Raw genomic sequence first — 17,228 nt, 5'->3', positions numbered from 1 at the left:
TATTTATAAATATTTTCAAGGAGCAGTAGAATTTCTTCAGTTCTGTTTCTATAAATTAGGACTCTGCTGAGTGCAGGGGGCATACGTGACTAGTAAAACCTTTCCAGGATGTTGGTTGCCATGTTCTTGTACTGTAGTCTGTACAGTAAATCAGTGTGGTCTTCTTAATGGGTAGCTTCAATTTGGAATTATGCCAAAGCTTCAAGACCTGTAATCAGCCTTCTTCTGGTTGGCCTCCCTTCCTATCAGGAAACTAAAAGAAAAGATTAAAAGCAGAAAAATAATCCTATTTTATTTTTCAGAAAAAAAAATGATTTTGAACCATGCAGCAAACCTTTTTAAGAAAGAACCATCTAACGTTGCTTGTAAGCTTTTCTTAACTGTCTCAATTGAACAGGCTTAAAATATTTTTTTTAAACAAGTGGGATGCAGTAAAGAATAAAAAATACAACAAGGACAATTCCATATACACTGAGGGTGTTCAGATGTCATTTTCAGTTCAATTACAGCTAATATTAGAAGAGATCATTTTGAACACAAAAAACTTTTAGCATTTTTCCCCCACCATTTTTCTGGTCCTGTTGAGATCTAACAATGAAAATCAAGGAGCTCTGAGAAACTTAAATATAAATGAAACCAATGAATATAAAAGACCAACTTGGAGCTTCTCATAGGCCATTTCAATGACTTATTTGACTTATATGGGAAAGAACCTTCTTTTGAAATAGCCGAGGTTTTCTGTTTCAGTAACATCCAGGTTTATGTCTGAATCTGTATCTTGATGATAATAGCTAGCATTTTGAGGTTTACAAAGAGCTTTTACATAATATTACCTCATTTGATCTCCATTATCTTCCTTATTTTACTGTTGGGGAAACTGAGGTGGAGTGATGAGAAATTAATTTGCCCAGGTTAACAGAGTTAGTAAGTATTGGAGGCAGTATTTAAACTCAGGTCTCCCTGATTCCAAGTCCACTAGTCTATGACTACAGAATGGTATTATTTAATAAGTTAAATAATCATGTAATAAACATCCACTCTGGTCAAGGCAGGGAGGCGGTATGTGGTGGTGAATAAATAGCCTCCTTGTCAGGAGGACCTGGGTTCAAGACACTTTGCAGGCACCTACTCCCTGGGACGCTCCAGTCAAGTCACTTAAGCTCTTAGTGCCTATGCAGCTTTCTAAGACTATAAGTTATGGAGAACAGTGATATGTAATAACAGAGGGAGGTTCCTAATCGGGAATTGCTATAATAATGAAAACACAGGTCTGAGAAAAGAAAAGAAAAAAAAAAACATAAGGAACTGTTCCCTAGTTCATTGGAAATACTCAGACAAGAATAAGATGTGTTTGACATTCAGATTTACTTGGTGCTCTTTTCCTTGCCACAGGACACACTTGGATACCTCAACAGAGCTTCGGTATTCTGTAGGTTCACTTGTGGACAGCCAGCCTGACTACAGGTCAACTAAGGTCATAAGACGACCCAGGAGAGGACGCATGGGAGTCCGAAGAGATGAAGCGAAGGTTAATCTTTATACTTTTCAGCTCTTTGATGATAATCAGTACGCTATCTTCCATTACTACTCTTAGCACTGAAAACATTAAATTCCAGTGGACATCATCATTGCTTTCATGTGTGATGCAGAAGGATGGTGGTATAGACTTGGAGTTGGAAGAAACTACTGCACTAGCCAGAGGGCTGTAGCTCCATTTAGGTTAGAGGTTGTTGAGTTCAACCCCCTTATTTGACAAATGAGGAAGGTAAGGAAACAGAATTTAAATGATTTGCCTAGGATCACACAACTACTAAGTATCTAAGTAGGATAGGATGCCAGGTCTTCCAGATTCCAAGTAACCTATCCACTACACCAAACATCTTTCCAAAGTGCTGAGTATATGTCTTGGCAGTATCCCTTATTAGCTGTATGACCTAGGGTAAGTCATTGTAGCTCCTTTTTTGTCAGTTGACTCAGGCATAATATACAGAGGCTGAACTCAGTGGTATTGAAGGTCCCATTCATTTACAATATTATATGACTCTTAGATTTATCAGAAGGAAACCTGTTGTAGTGGATAGAAAGCTGGACTCAAAGCCTTCTGAAGACTGGAGTTCATGGTTTGCCCTAACACTGACTGGCTTGTTGGCCTTGGATAAGTCCCTCAACTTTTCTGTTTTCTAAGCCAGAGGTGTCAAATACATGGCTCAAAACACTCTCAAGTGCTACCCAAGTCAGATGAAAATGTAATTGAGAAATATTTAGCAAAACCTAGGAAATACAGTAAAATATAAATAATATTGTATTTTAGAATTAAATCAATATTCAACCCCTTATACATGGATCAGGGATCCCTGTTTCCATTTGAGTTTGACACCACTGCTCTAAGCAACTCCCCCAAACTATAAGCTGCAGAAGACCTTCTGACCTGTTTGGGAAATAAGTGAGTCCTCCTCCTCTGAGGTTTTCCATATATATATAGTATTTTGGAGGAAATTGAAAAGTCATTAACTATTTTGACTGAAACTCCTGATGAGTGTGTATGTTAGATTATATAGCTGCTATAATGATCTATTCCATTCAGTATTACAGCTCATATATTGGGGGATTTTCCAAAACTGGGAGAGTGGTATTCTATAAGACTTTACACATTAATCAGGGAACTAAGAAATCAGGAGGAAAATGTTGTATGTAAGCATCTCTTCTCCCTGAAACCAGCATCACACAGTTCTGACACCAGAGGCTAAGATTTTTGAAAGGGTATGGAAGTTCCTCCTATGAATGAGGTGTTTGTTTTTTGTTTTTTTTTTTAAAGAGCTGGCTTAAATTTAATTGTCCTATTCCCATTTTAAGCACAAGGATTCATCTATAAAAGGATTAAGGGAAAGCAGCAAATCTGGGATTAGAAGTGACTGCCCTGGTGTCCCTATTTGGATGCCAAGTGGTCTTATCCACACAACAGACCTAGTCTAGGAAATTAAGTTACTTTAGCCAGACAAATAAGCAAGCTCTCGGCTTAAGCAAATTAACAAGGGCAGGCTAGGAAAATCACAGAAGGAGCAACAGCTAAAAGAAATGAAACCAGCTCTGCACTTCTTCATTGAAATTTTCAGTCTCATCCAATGCTGGTTAAATTCTAAATTGTACTAGAAATCATAAGAAAAACAAAGTTTGGAATTTTCACTTATATTAAACAAATGGGATATGAATCTTGACAATCTGTTGCCAATTAGATGTTAAAGGAATGACCTTTTTTGTCTCCTTTACTTAGACTTCTATATTTTCTTTTTCTCTTTCCCAAAATATTAATAAAATCCTATTTCTCTGTGTAGTGGAAAACTGTTCAGTATTTTGGATGATGCCTTATATGGATTGTACGTTGTTTGCCTTGCTATTTAGGTGAAATCACTTGGGGACCATGAGTGGAACAGGACTCAGCAAATTGGAGTGCTGAGCAGCCACCATTTTGAAAGTGACACTGAAATGTCTGATATTGATGATGATGACAGAGAGACTATTTTTAGCTCAATGGATCTTCTGTCCCCAAGTGGCCATTCTGATGCCCAGACTCTAGCTATGATGCTTCAAGAACAATTAGATGCCATCAATAAGGAAATCAGGTGAGTATTGACTGCTATTTATTTTGGTTTAGGCTATCTTCTAGATTAGTGATATCAAGCTTGATCCTGAACAGGGTTCCAGCTAATAAGTCTATATCCTGTGCTTTATATTCTGGAATATTTGTAAGAAAGATGGAGCCTTAGTATATAGAATTCTCCACTGGCACCTTTCTTATGTCAGCAAAGATCTCGATTGAATATCTCATTAGAAATTGAATAGCTTTATCTCTTAATATTTCCTTAAGTAGAAGTGTAATATACTAGAAATCATCATGGGACAATTTTAAGAACTTAAGGAAACATCACTAAGCATATTGGTTTTATGGAGACAATCCTGGTTTTTGGCAACCTGTATTTGTGTCCCAAGAGAATATTTCAGGGCAAATTTTCTGTTCTGTGTTCTTAGATAGGGAATCTAGAAAATATTCTTGTTTACTTCTCCAATTTCATTTTTGTTTAGCTAGTGAAACTATAATTATTTTGAACAACCTAGAATGCTCAACGTGTTTTTCAATCCCTTCTGTCTCTGAAAATTGGAAGATTAGATGGATGGATGGATGGATGGATGGATGGATGGATGGATGGATGGATGGGTGGATAAATGAAAGGATGAAAGTCAGTTCATCTCATTCTCTATTTGCCTGGTTGGGCCAGAAACCTGGGGCAGAGGGGAAACAACCCACCAACTAGTAGTGTTTGTTTGACCCTCAAGCTATTCCCATAGTCCCAGTTTAGTGAGACTACAAATAGAACTACACAGTTTGTCTACTCGAAACTCCAAAATTTATAGTAAGGGAAATTAGTCACCATTAAATCTTGAGATTTTAGAGCTGTAAACTCCAATCAAAATACAGTTGGTATCCTATATTCTCACATAACTGTTTTCCTTCTTTATAAAAATGAATTTTTCCCTTAAAATTTTTGGTAAAGACTCATTGCTGACAATATATTTATATTATCAAAATATATATTTTTGAAATCATTGACCAGAAAGAGACAACATGAATAATTCTGAAATATGCACCTCCATTGAGTACAATATGTTCATAAGAATCTATACATCTTAAATAGCACTAATTTTGTTGGGCCAAAGGAAATATGTGATCTGTTTGATTATCAAGGTACCATTTAGAAGTAGCTTTTAGGATAGTCTTTTGTTTTGTAAAAGGATCTTTGGTTTGTAGATTTCCTACATGCCTTCTTTGAGAAGTGGATATAGGAGTATTGTGAGTATGTTAGTGAAAGTAGAGGAATTGGCATTGATGACCCAGGATGTAGATGGGGTGTGATTCATAGGTTCAAGTATTTAGAACTAGAAGAAATTTTGGAGACCATCCCCATCATTTTATAAATAAGGTAAATAGAAGTTTACTTGTGTAAAGTTACTTGTGCAAAGCTGTAAGTATTAAGAGTAGGATTTGAACCTAGGTTGTGTGACAAATACAACATTCTACTCTATCACATTGCTTCAAGAGAGGTTGGTATGGAAGAGTCAACCTTAGATTAAAATATGCTATGTTGGTTCCCTTTAGTGGGAGACTACCACTTAATAATATGAGCACTCTTCTTCTTGGCAAGTATTGTAGTAGAGGCCATTTGGAATGAAATGAATAAATAAATGAAAATTATATTTTAATCACTTATAGCTTGCCAAGCACTGTACTAAGGGCTAAATTCTCTGTAGGATCCTGACATTTATCTTTGGACCACTGTAGTAGGTTCTGACACTTAGGTTAAAAAAAAAGGAAGGGGTTAATTTAGGATGAGCAGCTAGGTGGCACAATGCATAGAGTGCTAGGTCTGAAGTCCTCTTTGTGAATTCAAATCTGGACTCAGGCACTTACTAGCTCTGTGACTCTGAGCAGGTCACTTAACCCTGTTTGTCTCAGTTTCCTCATCTGTAAAATGGGAATGAAATGGCAAACCACTGCAGTATCTTTGCCAAGAAAACACCAAATGAGATCATGAAGAATCAAACATGACTGAAAATGACTGAACAACCCTAACAAGAAGTTAGGATTGTCTCACTGAAATCTAGCTTCAAACGATTGGAGTGGTGGTTCGTCCTTTTGATTTCATTGGCCCTATGGATTCTCTTCCTCTAGGGAAGTCCTGGTAAAAGAAACTACTTCTTTAGTTAGCAAGTGCTCTGTCATTTAAAATCTTGAGAGTTACCTAGGGGATGGGAAGGGCGAGACTGAGGCATTAAGTGATTTGCCCCAGATCATGGCACAGCCCATGTGCGTCAGATGTAATGCTCAAACCCAAATCAACTTTATTGATTTGCTCCCTCTCTACTCCAGCTTCTCTAAACAACAAATGAATGCAGAAATTCATAAGGCAATGCCAACTATTAACCCATAAAGCGAAGAACATTTTATAAGAATGATTAAAAAATATTAAAATCTATTCTTTGTGATAGTAGAATCCTCTGGTACCTAAGTGCTCAGTAAAGATACACTTAGAAGTGGTCCAAAAAGTAATTGTAATTAGTTAGATTTTGGTTTTCTTTTTAAGGAAATGACTTAAGCTCCATAAAAATGACTCCAATCTTCTTTTTCTCATCACATCATTGTATCAAATGGTAAAGATTATTTAGAAATTCATCTGTGGTGTCTATAATGCTCATGATATGTGCAATAATGTATCTAAATATGAAAAATTAAAGCAACATTAGTTTTGAAAGGTCCCTGTTAATTCTGATGGTAGTTAAAAGTCAAACTTCCCCAGTAACAAATTTCTTTTCAATAAATGAATATCATGTACTTAGGGTTAATTTTATTTTCCATTCTCTAAATTTCATTTTTCAAATCGCTGCACCTCCATGTTTCAAACTGTGCCATGATACCTATCTGGAGATTCACTTGTTCTATAACTTACACAAATGAGTCTCCAAGCTCACTTTCCTCTCTTTTCCAATAGTAATTAATTAATGCCCTTTCATCAGGAAAAACAAAAAAAGAGAGGGATAGTAAGGCTGCAAAACACCAGGATTTAAATTCATCAGAATCTGCTAATCAGAAATTGCTTTGCAAGCCATGGAGTGATATGTAAATGGGAGTTATTCCTTTATTATCATCCATGGAAAATTCCAGCCATTGTCCAGAATGATGTCCATTCAGCTTACTTAAAGAATCAAATGAGATCTAAAATTAATTTTCATTTGTTAAAGAGGAAATTGGCAATGCTTGTATCAGAAAGCTATCATGATCTAATGTGAGTGCCTACCAAGTACATTTATCACAAATTTCCCATTCCCATGGCAATCAAACATGTTGGCAAAGCATGCTAACTTGTAACGACTGATTTTTCTCCCATCGTAGATAATGAAAAACTGCACCATTTCAAGAACATATCTAGCTAACAGATGGCTTCTTGATACAATATAGTATTCAGGAATTAAAATAGTTCTTCACAAGTCATCATTTAAAACATTGAGAAATTCTGTTGTTATGACTATCTGCATTTTAACTTCAAATACCTTCCTGTGCCTGAATGATTTGCAAAGTCTTCTTACGCTGCTTCTAACTTAGACGACATTAGTGAAACTGTCTGTCCCATCTGGGACGGCTTGAAATATTTTCTGTTCAACATTAGGAAACTGATATTGACATTTTTTTCTATTTTTGCTGGTGAGCAGATTTGTCCATTTCATACAATACTCTCATCTGTTGTTTCTGCCTCTAGCAAAATGTGCTGCTTTCCTCCTTTCTAAAATTAAAATTGTTCTGTTCGTGCACAAATGAAAAACACCAAAAAGAGTTGCCTCCCTAGTCCATTTCTATCTCTTCTGGCATTTTTTTTTCATTGAAAAGCATTGGGCCTATTATCACAACAAAATTCAAAAGAATTCTTAATTAACATTCTATAGCCATATCTTCATCTTTTCTATCTTGGTTTTCTGTAGAAGGTTAAATAAATGACTTTTTATATGATATGATTTGTATCCATATCATTCATTAAATGATTCCTATACTTGAAGAAAACCACAATATTCAGATGTGGTACCTTATTATTATAATTGATTTATTTTTTATCTTGAGCCCATAAAATGACCTCTGAAGTCCACATGATTTCCTGCTTTCCTTTTTTATGGAGTTAATGTAAAATGAAAAGTCAAGAATTTTATCACAATCTAAATCCCAAATTAGGAAAACTGATAAAATTTAGGCAAAAATTTGGTTCTCTGTCATAATTTTCATCAATGTGGAATCAAAATTCAGCTTATCTTTGGCAAAGTCTGTCATTCCAAATCCTGGATTGCTCCTTAAAGTCTTAAGGAAGTTCTAAATATTCACTTTTTATTATTTATTTTGAACATTAATTTTTTTTAATTTGTGTCCCAAATTCTTCCTCTTCCTTCTGCTTCTCCCTCATTCATTGAGAGGGCAAACAATATGTTAGCAATTATATATGTGAAATCATGCAAAATATATTTCCATATTAGCCATGTTGCCAAAGAAAAGGAAAAAAAAAAAAGCAAGAAATGTAAAGGAAGTGAAAAAAGGATACTGCAGTGTCAGAGTTCATAGCATCTCTCTGGAGGTGGATAGCATTTTTCATCATGGGTCTGTGGAATTGTCTTGGCTCATTGGATTGATTGAAGAAAGTAAGTTGCAGTTGAACATGATTTCAATATTGTTGTTACTGTGTATAGTGCTCTCCTAGTTCGGCTCATTTCACTTTGCATGAGCTTTTTTAAGTCTTCCAAAGGTCTTTCTGAAACCATCCTGATTATCATTTCTTATAGCACAATAATATTCTATCACCATCATATACCACAACCTGTTCATTTATTCCCCTTCCATCATGCTGTTTTCTGCAATGTTTTCAGATGCCTTCCACAAGGACAAAAATGGCCCAAATGCCACACTGATGCTATACCCTTTATTTTCATTTCTTTGCCACCACAAGGTTCTTTTCTCTTTCCTTTGGCTTCTTTGGGTGACAGACCTACTAGTGATATTGCTGAGTCAAAGGGTATGCTAGTTTTATTGCAAAGTTCCAAATTGTTCTCCAGAATAGTTGGATCATTTCACAACTCCACCAACAGTGCATCAGTGTATCTATTTTTCCACACCATCCAACATTTGTCATTTTCTTTTTCTGTCAAGTTAACCAATTTGATAGATATGAGGTGATAACTCAGAGTTGTTTTGATTTGCATTTCTCTACTCAATAATGACTTAGAGTATTTTTATCTGACTATTGATAGCTTTGATTTCTTCTTCTGAAAATTGTCTGTTGATACCTATTTGTCTGTAATACCTATTTGGATGCAATACCTGCTGAGTTCTCTCACAAGAGCATCCAAATAGCAGCCCTGAATGAAACAAGGCTGGCAAATGAAGACCAGCTTGCCAAAGTCAGAGCTGGATACGTGTTTTGCTGGAGTGGCCACAGCGATGAGGAGGACCATGAAATTTGCATGGGTTTTGCAATCAAAACTAATCTTGTCATCAAGTGTGTGTGCTTACCAAAGGGAGCAAATGACAGACTTGTGACAATGTAATTACTGTTTTCAGGAAAGTGCCTTGTTATTGTCATGAATGTGTATGCTCCCACCATGATGGACCCTGATACAGTAAAAGAAAAATAGTTATAAAGACTTGGAGACCCTTATCATCAATGTGCCAAAAAAGGACAAGCTTATAATTCTGGGTGACTTAAACACCAGAGTAGGAATGGACTATCAGACATGTCAGGGAATCCTTGGAAGGAATGGTGTAAGAAACAAGAGCTGCAAAGGTCACTTATGACTGAAGACTGGTATTTCTCATGACCTTCTCATCACTAGCACTGTCTTCCATTTACTTAAATACAATAAAACTTTGTGGCATTTAAGAGACCCTATCGTTGTAAGGAGAAGAAATAGGATATGAAAGTGACAAAGGTTATATATGGTACCCAGTGCTGTTCTCATCATAGACTTATCCTGTCTAAGTTAAACATTTGCCTTCAACAAAAGTAGCAGCCCCAAGGCAAGACAACCATAAAAAACTTGATGTCAACAGATTAGAGCACTTCTCTAAGCAGGAACATTTCCTTGCTAATTTGAAGGGAAAGCTGAGCCAACACACAGTTGGCAACGATGAAGCAGAGAAGGAGTGGGCAGGTTTCAGAGATCTGGTGTACAGCACCACATTTGTTCATCCAGGCCAGAACATTTATAAACGTTAAGATTGGTTTGACGAAAATGGTGGGGAAATTCAGAAGCTGATAAATGAAAAATGAGAACTCCAATGTGTTTACCAACAGGATGGTTCATCTGTCTCTAAGAAGGCAGTGTTTAACTCTATCAAAAGTAAAGTGCAAATGAAACTTAAAGACATACAGGATTCTTGATTTAGTAAGAAAGTAGATGAAATTCACTTTTATGCTGATAGCAACAATTCAAATCACTTTTATGATGCTCTGAAGGCTATTTATGGACCAAATAGGGTGCATCTCAAGTATTCAGTGCTGATGAAGTGAGACTGATTAGCAATAAAGACATATGACTGGAGAGATGGGTTAAATACTTCCATAGTGTTCTAAATAGACCATCATCAAACAATGCTGAAGCCATTAACCATTTCCTTCAGGTTGAAGTCAATCCCTCTCTAGCAGAACGTCCATCTGAAGAAGAGGTTTTGAATGCCATTGTGGCAAAGCGGATTGTATTTCTGCTTTATAAGGCTTATACAAAAGCAGGCAGAAATTTTCAGGGTAATTTGGCAAGAAGAGTAGTTCCTCCAGAAGTTCAAGGATGTCTCCATTTTCCATCTCTATCAAGGAAAGGGAAATAGATTGTCCTCTGACAATTGTGTGGGTGGAGGATGGGGATCTCTCTTAGTGACTGCTGACAACATCCTTGCAAGAGTCTTCCTTGTTAGGCTGATCCTTCATTTGGAAGATGATCTAGCCAAGAGCCAGTGTGGCTTCAGAAAAGGACAAGGAATAGTTAATATGGTATTTGCTGCTCTACACCTCCAGGAAAAATGCCAGGAGCAAAACAGAGGTCTGTACACAATGTTCATTGATCTAATGAAGGCCTTTGATACTATCAGTCCTCAGGGCATGTGGAAAATTATGGAAAAATTTGGTTTCCCAGAGAACTTCATCAGTCTTGGATGTCACTTTCATGGCAGCATGCTTATCCAGATTCTGGATAACGTATGAAGTTCTTGTGCTTTCCATTCACCAGTGGAGTGAAGCAAGGCTGTCTGCTTGTTCCCATGATGTTTTTATGCAGTCTTATCAGATGTCTTCCACAAGGAAAAAATGGCACAGATACCACACTGATGCTAAATTATGTAACTTGAAAGGGCTTCAGGCAAAAATTAAAGTGGAGGGAGAGTTGATACTCATCTTTCTATTCAAAGATGATTGCACTCGGTGCAGCCTGTGAGGCTGAGATGCAATGAAGTATGGATCTGTTCTCTGATTCTTGTGATAATTTTGGCATAACAGTTATCACCCAGAAAAAAGGAGTTTTCCCTCAGCCAGCCCAAGACCATCCCAAGAACCATCAGTTACAGCAAATGGAGAAATTTTGAATGCTGTGGATAAATTCATTCATCTTGGCAGTATCTTTACCAAGGATGTACACACAGATGATGAGGTTGACACACTTATTGCCAGAGACGGCTCAGTGTTAGGGAGGCTCTGAAGGAAAGTGTGGAAGAGAAAAGGTATTAGGCTGCCTACCAAACTGAAAGTGAACGGAGCTGTTGTGTTGACCTCCTTGTTGTATACCTATAAGACCTAAACAATATACCAACACCATGCCAGGAAACTGAATCACTTCCCTTTGAGTTGTCTTAGGTAGATTCGGAAGATCACCTGGCAAGATAATGTGCTAAAAACTTGAATTTTCTTGAGCTGAACTGTCAAGCATTCAAATTCTGTTACAGAGAGTACAATTCTAATAGGCTAGTCACAGTGTTCGAATGCCAAAAATATGTTTGCTTAACAGACTATTTTAGGAAGAACTTACACAAAGCAAGTGCTCGCAGGGAGGTCAGAAGAAGTGATACAAGAATACTTTCAAGGTCTCCCTGAAAAACTTCAGAATCATTTCTGAGACATGGGAGTTCTGGCACAGGACCACCTAGCAGGATGTCCCTGCATCAAAGAAGGTGCCGTACTCTATGAGCAAAGCAGAATTGTAGTAGCTCAAAAGAAATCTGAGATGCACAAATTTAGAGACATCTCTATTCCAAATGTTTATATGGACTATTTGTGCCAGGCCTGTTGAGAACATGCTCATATCCTCTGACAATTTATCAGTTGGGGGATAGCTCTTTTTATTTATAAATATGGCTCAGTTCCCTAGTTATTTGATACATGGAGCTTTTATCAGAAAAACTTGCTGTAAAACATTATTTTCCAGTTTTGTGCTTTCCTCCTAATTTTGGCTATATTGATTTTGTGTAAAACCTTTTTAATTTCATGTAAACAAAATTATCCCTTTCTGTGATTATCTCTTGTTTGGTCATAAACTCACCCCTTATTTATAGATCTGACAAATAAAATTTTTCATGTTCCTGTAATTCAATTGTGATATACTCCTTTATGTCAAAATCGTATATTCATTTTGAACTTATTGAAATGTTGGTCTTTGCCTAATTTTTTCCAAACTGTTCTCCAGGTATGCCAGCAATTTTTTCTCATGGTAAGTTCTGGCTCCAAAAGCATAGATCTTTGGATTTATCAAAACCTAGATCACTATGGTCATTTACTCTGTGTATCAGGTACCTATCTATTCTACTGAGCCACAATGCTATTTCTTAGCCATTTTGTTTTGATGATTACTGTTTTATAATATATTTTGAAATCTGGTATTGCTAGGTAGCTAGATGATGGTTAATAGAGTTCCAGGTCTGGAGTCAGGAAAAGTCATCTTCCTCAGATACTTACTAACGATGTGACCTTGGGTAAGTCACTTAACTCTGTCTTAGTTTCCTCATCTAATGAGATGGAAAGGAAATTGCAAACCATTTCAGTATCTTTGCCAAGAAAATCCCAAAAGGGGTCACAAAGTGTTGGACACAATTGAAAAGTTACTGAACAACAACCTTCTTTCATATTTTTGTTGATTTCCTTGAAATTCTTGACCTTTTGTTCTTCAAGGTGAATTTTGTTACTTTTTCTAGCTCTGTAACATAACACTTTCTTTGGTAGTTTGGGATGGCATTGAATAAATAAATTATTATAGGTAGATTTGTCAATTTTATTATACTGGTTTGACCAATGACTGTTCATGAGAAATCAATATTTCTCCAATTGTTTACATCTGTCTTTATTTTTGTGAAAAATATTTTATAATTTTAATACAAACAGTCCCTAAGTTTGTTTTGGAAGGTAGATTCCCAATTTTTTAAATGTCTGAAGTTATTTTAAGTGTAATTTCTTTTTATATCTTCCTGCTGAGTTGAGATACTGATGATTTTTGTGGGTTTATTTTATATCCTTCAACCTTACTAAAGTTATTCAATGTTTCAAGTACTATTTTTAGTTGTTAGTTTAGAGTTCTTTAAGTATACCATCATATCATCTGCAAAGAGTGATAGTTTTTTTTCTCATTGCTTATTTTTATTTCTTCAATTTCTTTTTTTTTGTTTGTTTCATCGTTGCTATAGCTAGCATTTTTAATACTATGTTTCACAATATTGGGGAAAGGGGATGTCCTTACTTCACCATTCATCTTGCTGGGAAGGCTTCTAGCTTGTCCCCATTTCAGATAATGGTTGTTCTGACCAGCCATGTTAGGAGAAAGGATAATAAATGAGACAGACTATTTTTCTCATTCTAGAGTGGCCCCTAAGTTAGGAAAATCCAAAAGGAACACTCAGTCCACCTCCCCCAATTGTGTACACACAGACACACACTGAATTAGCCCAATAGTGAATAAAAGGATGGTAGAAATTGTGAGAGGGGGCCAGCATGGCTTCCCTAGACCTGAAAGGAAGTGATTTGGGAATTCAGCTGGGTCTAGTCCTGTGGTCCCCTACAAACTACTTGAAACCAGGACAGAAGTCAGTAAAAAGTAAACTCCCCCTCGTGAGAGTATGGTAATGTCTAAGCCAGGGCAAAATCAGCTTAAAAGATAAACCACATTATTCTACATGTTTTCAGATAAATAAGCTTCACTAGTATAAGATCATGAATGTTAGGCTCCATTGCAGTTCCTCTAAAAATGTTTTAGTTGTATTTACTTATGTGTCACCAATGTGCCATGGCAATAGAAAAGCTCACGCTTTATCAAGAGTGACCAAAGCAAGGGAAATGATCGTCCTGCTCTTGACTCCTTGGTTAAACCGCAGTTCAGAGTCCTCTGTTTAGTTCTCAATGTCACGTTTTGGGAGGAATAATGATAATATAGAGTATCCAGAGGAGCTCAACCAAGAATAAGTTCCCTGAAATCATGTCAAAAAAGGATGTGATGAAAGGATTTGTAATGATTTTTCCTGGAGAAGAGAAAACATTTTTGATACAAGGGGACAGATAGAAAGACATATAGCAATCTTCTGATATTTAAGTTGTTTTTATGCCACAAGGTATTATTAGGCTTGTTTTGCTTAGCCTCAGAAGGAAGAACTAGGAGAAATGGGTAGATGTTGCTGAAAAGCAGGTTTTGAATGCATAGAAAAATTTCCAAACAATTAGAGATGTTCAGAAGTGAAATGGGTTGCCTTTGGAGTCCACCATTTCTTCTCAAAGATACTCAAGTATCTTCTATCATCCCTCTCAACTAAAGATCTCGCCTCATACAATTAACTGATAAATGGTATTATGCAGATCTTCCTCCCCCTTCCCCATTATCTCCTTTTCTCAACCACTTAATATCATCATTCGTTGCCAACACTCCTCCTTCCTTTCAGAGATTCTTAACCTGGCTGAGGGGAGGGGGCCATGACTTCATCTTATATTTTTTTTTAACTTTGAAAATTGTATTTCAAATATAGTTTCTTTGGTCATACTATGGACTTTATTTTACACTTTAAAAAAAAATGGATCCATGTTTGTCACTAGATTGTGAATGAGTCCTTGTTTATAAGGTTAAGAACCCCTGTTCTTGTCACTAATGGAGATGTCACTGTACTCTTCACCAAGGCTAAACCTTCTCTTTATATCCTTAATCACATTTCCTCTTTCACTCTTCAAAGATTGTTTTATAACCTTTCTTCTCTTTTTCCTTTATCTTCAGTTTCTCCCTATCTACTGGTTTCTTCTCTGTTGCCTGCAAACTAGTACAAATTTCCCTTTTAAAAAAAGGAAGGAAGGAAAGAAGGAGGGAAAGAAGAAGAGAAGGAGGGAAAGAAACCAAACTCATTGGAAGATGCCATCCTCACTAGCTAGCATCCTGTAGCTTTCCTCCTTTACTCAGCTACATTCCATGAGAAAGCTGTCAGTCCTTCTTGCTTCCACTATGCATTTCATTCTTTTTTAAGCCCTCTGCAGTATGATTTCTTACCTCCATCTTCCAATTATCTAAATCTGCTTTGTGAAAAGTCAGCAATTATCTCTTAATTGTAAACCTCATGTCCTTTTCTCACTCCTCGTTCTTTATAAACTCTTGGTCACATTTGACACTGTTGACGATTGCTATCCTCCTGGATACTCTCAGTTTTCATTACACTCCTTCCTGTTGGTTTTCTTCCTAGCTGCCTGACTTTTCATCAGTCTCTTTTGCAGGATCTTCATCCATTTCATGCCCCCTAACTGTGGGTACGACGTCCTTTTGTGGGTTCTTTTCTGCTTTTGTCTCACTCTCTCACTTGGTGACTCAATCAGTTCCCATGGAATCAGTTACCATGACGTATGAAAAGTTTGAGAGACATAGTTTCTGGGTAATTAATCGTTTTGTTATTTATGCTAGCGAGATGTCACAATTGTTGTTTATTCTTTGTTCTTGAATAGGACCGTGACATAAGGAAGGTGATGCAGTGCTAGTGAGTAATTAGTAAAAGGATGGTCATTTGACTCTCTCTTAACCAAAGACCCCTCATGGAGCCCACTTAGTGCTTATATGTCCTTGAGGTGTTCTTATGGGTGGAAATCAACTCTGATTGCTTAACAAATACTGAGAGAGTGAATATTATAAAGAGAGGTAGGCTTATGCCAATAGAGTCTGGGTGATGTGACACTAATCACTCACTCTTGGTCAAAGAGACTCATGTATACCTATACCACTCATGTAAAGCAATCCACACAGAAGAGGGAATCTATTTCTACCTAGATCTGTCTGACTAAAACACAATGGGCCAGAATCCACCAATTCACTTAAACTAAAATTTCTTTACCTTTTCATCAGATCTAAGTTTTCCATCTCATTATCAGCCTTACACTTCATTTTTTAAGATCTCTTTGGGATAGAATCTTTGAAGCACTATTGCTGGGTTAAAGGGTATGCACATTTTTGTAGCCCTTTGGGCATAGTTCCATATTGCTCTCCAGAATGGTTGGATCAGCTCACAGCTCCACCGACAATGAATTAGTATTCCAACTCTCTCGCATCTTCTCCAGCATTTATCATCTTACTAATTTGTCATGTTAGCCAGTCTGATAGGTGTGATGTGGTACCTCAGAGATATTTTGATTTGCTTTTCTCTAGTCAATAGTCATTTAGAGTACTTTTTCATATGACTATAGATAGCTTTAATTTCTTACTCTGAAAACCTGTTGTTCATATCCTTTGACCATTTATCAATTGGGAAATGATTTGTATTCTTGTAAATTTGACTCAGTTTTCTATATATTTTAGAAATGAGACCTTTATCACAGATACCAGTTACAAAAATTCTTTCCTAGTATTCTGCTTCCCTTCTAATTTTGGTTGCATTGGGTTTATTTGTGCAAAAACTTTTGCATTTAATATAATCAAAACTATCACTTCATAATGTTCTCTATGTCTTGTTTGCTCATAAATTTCTCCATTCTCCATAAATCTGACAAATATACTATTCCTTGCTCCCTTAATTTGTTTCAAACGCTGCCTGAATAACCTACAGGGGCTGATTTCTAAATGAGGACATAGAAACGAGGGGAAAAAAAAACATAGTTCTAATTCAATAATTAGTTATCAATGTAAGAGAGAAATAGTTTTTCTCATTATCATCTCTATGCGCTTGAGCTCTCATCAACATACAAGACAGTATATTCCATTTTTGAATAACAATTGTTAGAAGTCTTTTCAGATGTTAAATTGTTACTACATAACTAAAAAAATCTTCTGCCATCTTGGCACAAGCAAAACAAAATGAATCCTATTCACTTTCTCACCATCAGGATCCTCTAGGATGTCAGGCTTGGACATGGTATCATATTTTGGTAGTTTGGGAAAGCATACACTGGGAAATGTGCCTTAAAGGACCAAGGACAAGTAGAACTCAAAGACACCATAGGGGCCACCTAGTTCAATCCCTTATTTTAGAGATGACACATATTGGATCCAAGGAGGCTGAATGGCTTATCCAAGGTCTCACCATTAAAAGTATTAGATGTTTCAGAGACAGAATTTGAATCTGAAAGACTCTGAAGTCTTTCCTCTACAACACACTGATGAATGCTATGGAATCATTATAGATGTGCATCATAGTCATATCAAAATCACATTATAGAAAT

The 17,228-nt window shown here is 36.5% G+C and overlaps 1 protein-coding gene across 3 annotated transcripts in view; it reads left to right on the top strand.

The window, feature by feature from the left end:
* The window catches only part of PPFIA2 (PTPRF interacting protein alpha 2), a 684,724-nt gene that overhangs the window by 583,281 nt on the left and 84,215 nt on the right, over nucleotides 1-17,228 (top strand). For all 3 annotated transcript variants that reach the window (XM_072655483.1, XM_072655485.1, XM_072655484.1), the window contains 2 exons: nucleotides 1,393-1,528; nucleotides 3,400-3,620. In XM_072655483.1, the coding sequence (XP_072511584.1) occupies nucleotides 1,393-1,528; nucleotides 3,400-3,620 (357 nt within the window). The remainder of the gene's footprint in view (nucleotides 1-1,392; nucleotides 1,529-3,399; nucleotides 3,621-17,228) is intronic.

Source organism: Notamacropus eugenii, chromosome 3 (genome assembly GCF_028372415.1).
Source record: "Notamacropus eugenii isolate mMacEug1 chromosome 3, mMacEug1.pri_v2, whole genome shotgun sequence".
Classification (NCBI taxonomy): domain Eukaryota; kingdom Metazoa; phylum Chordata; class Mammalia; order Diprotodontia; family Macropodidae; genus Notamacropus; species Notamacropus eugenii.
This window is presented reverse-complemented; position numbering and strand designations above follow the sequence as displayed.